The sequence below is a fragment of the Mytilus edulis genome, chromosome 6 (assembly GCF_963676685.1).
Source record: "Mytilus edulis chromosome 6, xbMytEdul2.2, whole genome shotgun sequence".
In the NCBI taxonomy this organism is placed as follows: domain Eukaryota; kingdom Metazoa; phylum Mollusca; class Bivalvia; order Mytilida; family Mytilidae; genus Mytilus; species Mytilus edulis.
Window position 1 is genome coordinate 59,194,219 of NC_092349.1, and position 13,356 is coordinate 59,207,574.

Here is a 13,356-nt window from a genome sequence, read left to right on the forward strand (position 1 = left end):
CAGTGTAATACTATACATGTTATAATTGTCATTGATTTAATATAGTCACCTTGTTCACTCAAATGTTTTGACGCATGCTCTGATGTAGTCATGTTTTCCAAATCAGCTTTTAATCCATTCGCAAATGCTGTTGTTAAATCCTTTAAAAAGTCATACGTAACGTTAATAATTTTGAAGTCGTTTTAATGGGAGGTGTTTGTTGTTTCTCTGCTGTTTAGTTGTTTAAATGCACTTTTACATTATTTATTTACATATTTCTCTGTCCTGGGTGATATTGCGTTTAATGATACTATATTCATGCAACTGAATGATGTTATTTTAGAGTTATTGTCACATTGCCATAAAAAAGGAGGTTTGGATAGCCTTACTTGTGACAGGAGCAAAAAAGGGACTAGCTTCTTAATAAAGAATGTACAACCGTTGGCTTTCAAAACTTTTTTTTAGCTTACCGGATGATTAAAAATTGAGAAACTCTATTTCTTTAAATGTCGTTTATTAAGTCTGAAATATGGCAGGTTTGAACAACAAGTTTGTTTCCGTTTATGTTGTATAAATAAGCACAGCTACAAAAAATGAAGTTTCCCAAACGAGTGTGTCCTACAACACATATTAATTGTTTGCATTTTATCTTGTCTTTGGTCACTATCTACATAATTTGCTGTTTAATTCTTAACTAGTTATGTAGTTTCATTTGAGATCAAAATGAACGTAATTGATGTATCATCTACAAACAATTGTTTATTATAAAGTCAGGATTTGTAACCAAAAATAACTTAATAAATTGAATTATTATTATTGATACACAGATTTGGTTCAGAAGTCTAGTTGTACTTTTAATGAAAAACAATCGGAATATCACATTAATAATTTAAAGGTGATATTTACATTAAATCACGTGCATTTAAATACGATCTAAACTATTTTATTGATCATTTGAATAAAAGGATATTATTTTAACACCGTATCACTATCTTTGATTATGTTGTTTTTCAGTATTTTTCTTTTTTTTTTATTGATCAATTGTCAATATGATCTTGTAACCTTTCCAAATGAACTGATATCATCCCTAATGTTTAGTCGAAAAAAGTAAAATAACAAAAATACTGAACTTCGAAGAAAATTCAAAACGGAAAGTCCCATAGTAAATGACAAAATCAAATGATAAAACACACCAAACACAGTTCGTTTTGTTTGGAAGTTAGTTTTACATAAAATGTTTTAGTAGTGACTCAGTTCACATGAATATAACAAAGGTGTTGTTTTCATGTTTAAGAAATAATGCACGGGAGCTTGAATGTATCGTGATTTTACCACGGGTTGGCCCTTCATGACAAATATTTTACCCTCAGCCATAGCGAGGGGTAAAATCTCGGCATAAAGGTACAACCCGTTGTAAAATCGCGATATATTCAAACCCCAATGAATTATTTCGATTCTTATAGGATTAATACGGCAAATATTTTGTATTGAAGCGCTCTAGGTGGAGGAAAATATTTGCCGTGCCCTTATTAAATAAACGCACTATTAAATTGGTATAAAAGAACGGAGCAAACTGAATAAGTGACATGATTAAACTGTTTACAATAACGTATTATGATAGCTTTTGATGAATTTAAATGATAATTTACTTATATGTCTTATATGTATAAAAAAAGAAATGGGTTATACCACATTTTAGCATCGTTTGTTTACGTTTCCTTGTGATGATTTTCGGTTTCACAAGCGTGTATTTTCCCCTAAAATGCTTATATTCTAACGTCATCGTTCTATGACGTCGGTTATCTCACTCATAAAAAAGCATATGACGTGGGAGCACGATCGGAACAGCCCACGCAATATATTCATATTTTACCACGGGTGTGTACTCAAAGCGTTTGAAGGACGTCATGTTAGAATGCTAGATAACAAAACACGTTTAATCATGTTAATCCACCGTTTTCTACATAGGGAAATCCCTGTACCAAATAAGGAATATGTCATTTGTTTTCCATACGTTTGATATGTTTCAGCTTGTGATTTTGCTTTTTTATTGGACTTTCCGTTCTTAATTACACCTTATGTAAGAATCCGGGGTTTTGATTGGTTAATAGCCAGTGTATTTTTCACCAATTTACTGTTATCAAATGAATATCGTTCATTTTTAACGCCGCCGGGGTATTTGCTAAAAGGATATGCCTTTTTTACCCTCTCTGCCGTGGTATTTGCCAAAAAATACTCTATCCGACTGGACGCTTGTAACGTCATGATCATCAATGCGTTTTAGTACATTAACATTCGGTGTAATTAAACAGATATATCATGTTATTCAGGGGTATTTGCGAAAAATACCAGTCTTGAGACATCTTACGGCTCGTATAATTTAACATTCTCTCGACTGGTATTTTTCGCAAATACCCCTCATTAACATGATATATCTGTTCATAATTTTGCTTGGAGTTTGGTATTTTTTTAAATTACATTTTTTTCACCACTTTGTAAGTGTGAGGGTTATGCGCTTACAAAAACATGTTGAATCCGGTAATGTTTGGGTACATCTGCTCAAATTTAAAGCCTGTTAATCCGGGGATGTAATTTGTGTCTGTTATATCAATTTTATATAAATTGTTTTGTCATGAATCATACAATTGGTTGATTTATTTGACTTGTTTTACATGTGTCCATGTTGAGGCCTTTTACAGCTGACTATATGATATATGAAAGAATTTATCGAGTTTACATCAAATTTAACTCAATAGCATATCACATCTACAAATGCTGACCATAGATTTATATAACCAGCAACAATGTTTGAATGACACTGGTTACTACATAGAATTTCTTGATTTTAAATACCTTTTCATAGATGTACTTTATACATGGATATGTAAATGATGTTTTAAAAGCGTCTTTTGGAATTCGCCATTTTCCATTCTTTAAAAGGTACATCGACAATGCGTCTGTATACAATTCCTTATCCATTCCCTGAAATTAGTGACATTTCAAAGGTCAGTATACAGTATCAACATACATTCTGTTACGTATCTTAATACACGTTGATTCAGGGAACCTTTTATTAACGAAACAGTTGAAAATAATTTGTGAAACAGGTCTGTTATTACTGATAGTGGTCATAACGCTTAATATTTTTAAATTGTCCAGCCAATACTTCTGAAACGACATAATATCGATAGTTTTCACTACAAATTGAACGAGTTAGTCCCAAATTGGCTCCGAACATCTGTATATCAAACTCTCTCTGATTTGCAAAGTTCACGTTACTTTAGTTTGGCCATTCTTTTAGGTCACGTTGGGTCATGCAACTCATATAATTTTATAGCAAGCGTTCTGCGTCAATGCCCATTTACTTCGTGTCATTATATTTATACTTGTATTCATTAGATTGTTTGTAATTTAATATCTGATTCCATAAGAACAATCAAATTTAATCAAAGATACATGAGTTTAATTAAACTAAGTTTTAACTTACGTGTAATTCGTTTGTCATGGAAACTAAAATTAAAAAACGATATATATCAATTGCTTTAAAAAAGCAATTGTGAACGGTCTTCCCCCCTTTGAAACATGATTGATTGATATGTTTGTGAGTGTGTGTGTGTGTGTGTGTGTTTGTTTGTTTGTGTAAGGGGTCTATATTATTGTTTTACCGGAGAAGTTTCATGTTTAGTTTGAAAAGTTTTTATTTTATTTCAGGTCCAGCGCGCGACTCTCGCGCCAGATTAAGTAGACATCACGTGACGAGGGTTTATAATAACGAAAACTTTGTATTTTTATTTCTTTTTAGGTGGGGATGTTGAACAGACAACATGAATAGAGACGGAATGTACACAATGTATTTCTTTTGTCATTGTAGGAAATTGACATTTTGATCACAGTTCACGGGCAGTGCATGCCTTGGATTTTATTGATCTTGTGTAACTTTATAACACGTTTAATGATTATTTTCTTATAATTTACATTTTGCAGCACCAGTTTGTAACACAGATTAGTATTTCAATCTAGGAGCAGACATTTTATTGTAGGATTTCACTGATATTTACAGACCTAGCTAGCGATTTTTACGGCATTGCCATTTCTTTTCTCTAGGAAAGTTCTCGAGAGATATCTGCACCACGTTGTTTTATGAACCAAAAGTACATGTATGCCCCGCTGACTGCAAATTTTGGGGTCAATTGGACTTGTAGTTTCAGAGAATAACTGATAACAAACATGTTGATTTTTTTGTCAGAAGAGATGTGAAGAACAATATTAAAATTCAATTCTTCTTGAATAATTGAGAGTGTATTCCTTCCATATTGTTTCAAATAAACTGTCATACATATTGATTGATTGATTGGTTGGTTGGTTACTTACTTACTTACACTTGGTATATGGTCTCTTGGAACAAGCGAAAAAGAAACAAATGAGGTTTTGGACCCCGTATTAAACAACTGAGACAGAAACATGCATGCACTGATTGATTGATTGGTTGATTAATCGGTTGGTTGGTTGGCATTCAAACACGCATGAAACTCTTCAAGTAGTGCCAAAATTACATAAATTGTCCCTTTGTACATGACCTTGACCTTTGACCTTGTGACCTTTGTCAATGTCATTGCTCCACAATGTCATTGCAAAAGACCCTATGGGTCAAGGACATTTTGTTTAATAATTTTGCCTAATAATGGCTTTATGTAAACCATCAATGGGGATTATGTCCCTTACACAATGGTAAAACTAATACAGTTATAATGTAACACAGTTACCCCTTGAAATACCAGCATTTTTCACTTTGTAAATTTTCTGTATCTATAACCTTCCAAAGTTATAGGAAAATCAAAGACAAATAATAATCTAAAATACGACCTTGACCGTTGACCTTGACCTAATTTTCATTTTTTTTTGGCCCAAGGATTTTAAATCAAAATACCCCAGGTCTCTATCTCTTATGGTTTTCCAGTTTGAAATACATTTCAAAGTTTCAAATACAAAAGGAGAACACACTCTCCTATGGAATCTCTGTACGGCTTCGGTCAAAATAAAACAGAACATCCTGAGGATATAACGAGCAATTTGGTAAAATAAATTTGTCGTAATCTTTTACGGTTGCGAAGGAGTAGTGACCACAAAAAAAAACAGTGTTTGGGGAGATAACTCTTACAACTTAAAGTATTTGGTTACACAGTTGTCAGTTTTAAAAGCGCATACGTTTAACGATATCATATTCCAGATATGTAAGCGACATCTTTTGAAACATCAATACTACGCAAGAAAAAAATAAGGCGGAAGAAAAAAAAAGAATAAGAATTAAAAAACAATTGTTCAGAAAATAATTGAAGGTCTTTCCACCTAAAACAATGTATCTTAATATGAAAGTTGTAGAATTAAGTTTAAAATGTCATTTTAATCGTCAAATTATAGCTTATTGTACGCTGATTCCAAACATATATGGTTTCTGTACAATATTTTTTAAATAAGGGAGATAATTTGTTACTTACGGTTTGAAAAATGTTACTTCTGATAATATTTGAATATTTACTTGACACTGATTCCAAAAATATCTGGTTCTATATACTTTTATATTAATAAAGTACAAAAGATAGCTACTTCCGGTTTACACAAGATCACTTCCGGTTTACACAAGATCACTTCCGGTTGTTTTTTTCAAGGTTAAATGGTTTGATACCTTTTGCCAAAAGTATCAAGGCTTTATCATGTATCCAATGAGGTAAAAGCAAAGGTCAAAATCTTGAACGTCAAATTTTAGCTATGACCTTGAAAAACAATTTCAAGTCATAAACCAAGAACCTCAAATCAAAAGACCATATTTGGTTAATGAGTTATACCATTTTAAAAAAAAATGTCTCAATTAACAATTTAGTAAAAATAATTTGTTGATTTTCTTGATAGAGGGTTACTGCTCACAAGGAAGCTATTAAACCAAGAGTTCCAAATGGGGAAGTTGAAATCATCCCTTCGTTAATTTTACGGACGCCATCACGAGTTGGTTGACCGTTATGGAATAACCGTTTCACAAATGATATCGGATATGTTCCTTACGTCGTAACTATAATCCCCTTCCCTTTCATGAATGTGACCTACCGAGTTAGACTATTTACCGGATTTGTAATCACATAAGCAACACGACGGGTGCCACATGTGGAGCAGGATCTGCTTACCCTTCCGGAGCACCTGAGATCACCCTTAGTTTTTGGTGGGGTTCGTGTTGTTTATTCTTTAGTTTTCTATGTTGTGTCATGTGTACTATTGTTTTTCTGTTTGTCTTTTTCATTTTTAGCCATGGCGTTGTCAGTTTGTTTTAGATTTATGAGTTTGACTGTCCCTCTGGTATCTTTCATCCCTCTGGTATCTTTCGTCCCTCTTTTATACGGTTTTGGGGAATAAGTGAAAATAAGCTAAATTAAAAAATTAGAAAACGACCTTGACCTTTCACCTTGACATAATTTTCATTTTTTTGGACCAAATCAAATTAAAAGATTCTAGGTCTCTATCACTTATGGTTTACAAGATAGAAATGCATATCACTTATGTCAAATGCATAAGGGGAAATAACTTTATTATGGAGCGTTCATATTGCTTCGGTCAAAATAGGACAAATCATGCGAAGGATATAACGAGCAATTTTATAAAAAAAATTGTCGAAATCTTTTGTGGTTGCGAAGGAGTAGTGGACACAAGGAAAACAATGTTTGGGGAGACAACTCAGGGTAAATTTTTAAAAGCGCATAAACTGTTCGATATCATATATCGAATATCTAATCGACATATTGCGAAACAAATCTTTATCGCAAGAACAAAATAAGGCGAAAAAAAAATGATGAGAAGAAAAACAATAGGTCTTTCCACAGAAAAGTTGAAAGACCTAATAATCAGAACAAAATCAAAAGATCTTTCCACCGAAAGGTGGAAAGACCTAATAATAATTAATGTAGAAAAATCACTGGTATTAACGAGTACAATATCATGTCATATAGTAACCGACTTCACTGAATTGGAAAAATAATATGTATAGAGGATATTTCTATTAAGGAACACTTATGTCTATACTTAAACTTTTATATGATTACGAGTTGTGTTTTGTTTAACGTTTGTTAATAACAACAAAATAAATGTAACAAGCAATGTGTAAATTTATTTGCCATTGGATGAATAATAGCATGTTGAAGCCATATTAAGTTCACACATCATCCACATATTTATCAGCAAACTATATATCAGGTTACTAGTACCTAGTCACATTGTTAAAAATGATTCGCAATAATAGTCATGCACATATTGATGGCTACATAAAAAAAAGATAACTACATATACAACTGTGGTACAAATTGTCTTATGGCTGCAGTCACACCAAATTGACAAACGCTTTTAGAAAGTCACAAGCGAAACGTGTCCTCTGTAACACTTATCTTTAAAATGATTTACGAGATTTACTGATGTCTAAATCTTATTTTGATGGTAATCAGTCCTACCTCCAATAGACACATAACAGATTAAAGCTTCGAAATCCAAAGTACTTTGCACATCCTTGACAGATGCGATTAGTTCGATGGTATCCGTTGTGTTAGTTGCATCCTCCTTCTCTTTTTCTTTCTGCTTTTTCTTTTCCGATTTTGTGGCCATCCATGGGCTCTTTAGGGTTGTAGAATATTCAGTTTGCTCTTCTTTTACTCTTTGTGGTGCCAAAAACCTAACGTCTTGACTAGTTTTCTGAGAAGAAAAATACAAACCACATGCATATGAAGCTGCATTGCAGTCGTTCATTCGGTAGCATAGATAAATTTTTATGTTCGTCAAAAGTAATATCTGAATTATTTACATTTTGTTCAATATACAAAACGAATTAAAATATATTTTGAAACCTTGAGTAGACATTTCGAAATGGATGGAATAAATGAAAACTTGTAAAGCAAATAACTGAAACCTATACATGTTTTACCTCAAATTTCACAATCGGAACTGGTAAACTAGGTGCACTGCATCTTTTAACACTCCGTAAAGGAATTTTTACTGGTATCACTTTCTCACCTAACACAGCTGCAAAACAAATGGTTTTTTTTTAACAAAAATAGTGCAAAGATATATCTGATGTGTAAAAAGGACTCTAAAATGTTCGTTAAACAAACTCATGTCCCAAAATTAGTAGCATTCGGTTTGATGTTTGACAGTGATATTTAATTTGCCGAGGTTCGAAATGAATAACTATAGAAAAAAAGTATTCCAACTTTTGATTGGCATTATATTTAGTCTTACATGTCTTATGTCATATAGGAAAAGATATTGTTTAGGCAGGCGTGTCTGCTAAGTAAATATGATTTCCAATCTAAATGGAACGTGAACATTAACATAATAAAGGGTTAATAATGATCTAACAATTGAAAAATATGGAAACTTAATCTTCGCACGATCGTAGATCCCAGTTTTGGTGCATACACATGTTATTATTGGTTTATAGCCGAGAAAATACATTCTTATAACATTTGGCATTTCTGTCTTTTACCCGATAGTATATAGCTTTTATTTTAGTACACTAGAAAAAAGTAAAATCACAAAAATACTGAACTCAGAGGAAAATCAATTCGGAAAGTCCATAATCACATGGCAAAATCAAATAACAAAACGCATCAAAAATGAATGGAGAAGACCTGTCATATTCCTGACTTGGTACAGGCATTTTCAAATGTAGAAAATGGTGGATTGAACCTGGTTTTATAGCTAGCTAAACCTCTCTCTTGTATGACAGTCGCATCAAATTCCATTATATTGTCACCGATGCGTGAACAAAACAAACAGACACAATAGGTAAAAATGTCAAAAATAGGGGTACAGCAGTCAACATTGTGTTATCATCTTAATCACTATAAAAACAACAAATGTAACGAAGAAGCACCAAAAGGCATACATCAAATTAACATCCTCATTTTGATTATATTATACGATTTTATTTGTCTATGTAAAATGCACCCATCAAGGAAGGAGGGTTTTGAGTACTAGTGAAAATTGCGCGTTTGAAATTCGCACAGGTAGACATGAAATAATTTTGTCGTTCAAAGTATGACGGGATGCATAAATACAGTCACGCAAAATAGATATAACAAAAACTGGCTTAACAGTAAAAGTGATAATAATAAATAAAATAATAGTGTGGTTCAAAGTATGACGTGATACATAAGTACAGAGGCACATCAAATATATATAACAAAAACAGTGGGTTAACAGTAAAAGTAATATTAATAAATAAAATAATTTTGTCATTCAAGGTATGACAAGCATGGGGAAGAAGTTCAATGAAGTATATTGACATGCAAAACAAACTTTCTACGGCTCACATATAAGTGTCTTGATGTAAACTGTCATCTTCCATCTATGAGTAAAAATTGTTCCAATGCGCGTTCGATACATCCCACAAACTAGTAAACAGCCATTTAAATACAAGGACAATTTGAACAATGGTTACATTCTAACAACATCATTTCGAAAATCAAAAAAATACCTACATTACGAGTCGACTAAACATGTGTTAAATTCCGAGCTAGACGGGTCAAAGGGCAAAGTCTTTCTCAAAACGCCTAGTAAGTGATCCCCTAGCTAAATCCCTAGTGCTTGTTTTAAACAGCTTATTGAAAAGCGTTTCATATATTCTACTTATATAACCTGTGTAATTATTTTATCGCAATATATTTTACTTAAAGAGAAATGAGTTTATCGAATGAAATATACTTTCAAAGTCAAGTGTGGAATTCTGAAAAAGAAAACAAAGCTTATACAAACACGCTTATTTTAGATAAAAAGATATATAATTCTGATAGTAAAGATGTCAGGTACTATTCAACTGTATATATTTTTTATTATTCTGTAATAATAAAATTTACTGGTAAACATACATGTCGCCATTTTGATGAAGTAATCGATTTCATCCGTCTTTTTTTCTTTATCCGCTCTCTCGAAAACAAGACATCCTTTCCTCAATAATTCCTATTCGTGAATAAAAGTAAATGTTTAGACTTTAAATCAAATACATATTCACACATGAATTATAAACAATTACTGTTGTTTTCAAAGCAAATACAAAAAGGAACCTGTGTGATGGAAAATGATTTTTTTTAGTATACTTAGTATACTGGGAGTTTTCAGTAGACATATGTAATATACTAGTAAGAAATAAATAAAAGAAAGGGAATTGTAGCAAGCATTTAGGCCTAACTCTCCTCTTAAAACTATGGAAAGCATCACCATAATATAATTACCTTGCTATTTAAAGTCTTATGTACGTTTACAAAAACACCTACATACATGTATATTCTATCTTTCGATTCATGTTTAGACTTTAGCACAGCTTTATAAATGAAGTGCAACAAAACAGTTATATTTCTGTCTTTCTGAATATGTGAAGTGCATTTTGTGATAATCATTAACTTGTACGTTTTTATGTTTCATTTTTAAGCACTCAATGCTGATGATTAGTACAACAAAACAGTCAGCCAAATGGTTGAGTGCCAAGATCTAACATTAGAGATGAAAGCAAAATCTAAAATAATATGAGATGAAGATTCAGTTAATAAAACCGTTTTGACAACCGTGGTATTAGTTTCGCCGAAAAGACAAAAGAATCGCAAAAATCCCCAGGCACTACTATATGTTAAAGATACGAGCTGGTCTGTCTCATATCTTTATCGTTCCATCATTATTGAAAAAAATGGACGACGGTAAACAAGAATCTTTGAAAACGTATTTAGATTCAACTTCACATTTCTAAGAGGTTATAAAACACATGCCTCATCATATAATGTTTGGTGTATTCTTTATCTCACATATCCCAACGTAATTTTTACACACTTGCAAATGTAAGTTCAACATAAACATATTCAATTTTGCTATATGTTTTCGGACACAAACTATTCCAACAGAGTAATGAGTAAAAACGACTGAATCTTATTTCATTTGCAAATAAACAGATTGTGTATTTTTGATGGTGAATATTTTGAATGAATGAATATTCACATATCTCAAAATAAATCTGAAATTCAAAATACAGTCTGCAATTTTTGATTGGTTTACAATATATGGTACATTCGTTTTGTAAGTTGTAAATCTGAAAAAAAATATTGCGACTATTATAGATTATATATAACCGTGAAGGTTAAAGAAATACAAATAACCAATTTAAATTTTAGTTTGAAATAGCGAACTAACACAATACACATTTATCATGTTGATATACAATGTTTAAGTACATTGTACATGAGGTTAAAATCAAAGTTACGAATGCTTAAAGTTCAAAGGTGTTTGCTCAGTAGGAAATGGGCGTAAGAAGTACAAACGAAGAAAACCTTTAATAGCCAAAATAAATATTTCAATTTTAGTAACAGTTTGGTCAGCAGAAAGATATTTACTTTTTCAGTTGTAATCACAATACCTTGTTGATTTATTGTGTGGCAAATAATTCAGTTTATGCACGACGGAAGAACGAGTGTTTCTTTCTATTTTTCAGGAGAATTTTGAGCCTGTGTAGAATGTAGTTGAACTCAACAAATGACGTCTTTTATCATTCTAGACGTAAAAGTATATGCTATGATGTTTTATTGTGATGAGGTTATGAGGTGTGAATACGAAACGCTTTTGTGAAATAATAATTCAATTCAAAAACAATTTGATTTTTGCTTTACTGTTACCTCAATCGTCTCCTTACTAGTTTTAGAGTGTATACAAACAGTCATTGTAGAACCTTGAAGAAATAACACCCTCTGGTTGACGACATGGCATGGCAATTTGGTCTTTTCTGCAAGACGATTGTAGAATAAGTAAAACAAAGTCTGTTAATAAATGAACTTTTGACAGGATTCAAAATTCAAAAAGATGGGCCAAATACGGCTAACTTAATCTATGCCTGGGATAAGAAAATCGTTAGTATTTCGAAAAAAAAACAACTTTTGTAAATAGGAAATCTATAAGATTACCACAAAATTGATATTCATGTCAACACAGAAGTTGTTTCGACCCAGTAGGGTAAATGGTTATCACCGAAGCACAAAGCTGTCTCTAAAGTGATTATCGGTATTGGAAAATGAGATTCAAAAACATTGACATGGCTAAAGAGCTGATAAAGCCAAAAAAATATATATCTCAATTAATAGGCAAAAAAGACAAGATAAAATGTTGATCATTTAAGTATTACATTCATTTGTGAATTGAACAAATATAAAAAAAAGGTATAAGGTAAATTTCCAGAAATATGTCATAAACCACAAAATTCACGCATCCTTTGTGCAAAAATAATCGTATACAAAACAAAGCATTACTACATAAACATGATAAACAAAATATAAAATCTTTTTTTAGTAAATACTTAACAATAAAAATCACGGTTTCTTATAATAACTTTTTATTAGTGTTTTTTTGTTTATTTCATTAAAAAAACTCCACCAAAAACACACTTTGATCTGTTATTGATACAATATATGAACTAAGGAGAGGTGGTAAGATCGCCAATGCGACAACTACCACCTAAATACTTTGGTATTAGGACAGAACAAGTATTTAAAATGTACATCAGATTATTTACAGAAAAGACTGATGGGAAATATTTTGAAAAGAGCATCAGTAAAAATAAAGTGTTCAGCATTACTTACTTGAGTATTCGAAGATTTCATCCATTACAGCGAAGCTGTCATTTTGCTCATGGTAACATTCCTGCTGATTATCAAATATGAGATACAAAACCGGTTTATGCGAGCCTTTTTGGTCATCTGAATTTATGCGCCGAATGTTTAATTGAACCTGTATGCAAGTGTTTAAAATATATGTTTTAGTATTCAATATTCAATTTGATTACAAACAAGTGATGACTGTATTAAACTTTCATAACTTAACCATAAATTATGCATCATTAGTTCCAAGCTAAAACCGAAGGAAACACATAAACTTTAAGAGTAAAACAAAGGAAAAACAGAAACACTGCACTGCAACAAAAACTAACGACAACATACTTACAAAAGGACTATTAGATAACACCTTCCAAATTCACAATTCCAAATGCAAAAACTGTCATGTCGTATTTTTGTTGTTCTTTATTGTACAAATGTAAAAACAACAAAAACAATTTCAATACCTTTTGTGCTGTGTGCTCCTCACTAAATTTAACGTCAAGGTGGTCAAAAGTATCTCCTTAAATAGATATAATAGATAATTAAAAAATAATGTTTAGCACAAGTATGGGGACAAATTAAAATGATGTATTTTGAAATATATTGGTACACTTTTTGAGCGTTTATCGGTAGATGAAAACGTATTATAATATCTATTGTGAAGTTGTATGTAGGTTATATACGTTTGTATGTATTTGCCAAAAACAACTGATTTTTT

The 13,356-nt window shown here is 31.7% G+C and overlaps 1 protein-coding gene across 1 annotated transcript in view; it reads right to left on the reverse strand.

The window, feature by feature from the left end:
* LOC139526517 (uncharacterized) overlaps window positions 1-13,356 on the reverse strand; it is a 45,665-nt gene that overhangs the window by 17,180 nt on the left and 15,129 nt on the right. The window contains exons 8-16 of the mRNA XM_071321672.1: window positions 13,103-13,158; window positions 12,624-12,771; window positions 11,667-11,773; window positions 9,879-9,969; window positions 7,934-8,031; window positions 7,467-7,704; window positions 3,467-3,489; window positions 2,833-2,961; window positions 50-140 (exon numbers count right to left, since the gene is read on the reverse strand). Coding sequence (XP_071177773.1) covers window positions 50-140; window positions 2,833-2,961; window positions 3,467-3,489; window positions 7,467-7,704; window positions 7,934-8,031; window positions 9,879-9,969; window positions 11,667-11,773; window positions 12,624-12,771; window positions 13,103-13,158 — 981 coding nt within the window. The remainder of the gene's footprint in view (window positions 1-49; window positions 141-2,832; window positions 2,962-3,466; window positions 3,490-7,466; window positions 7,705-7,933; window positions 8,032-9,878; window positions 9,970-11,666; window positions 11,774-12,623; window positions 12,772-13,102; window positions 13,159-13,356) is intronic.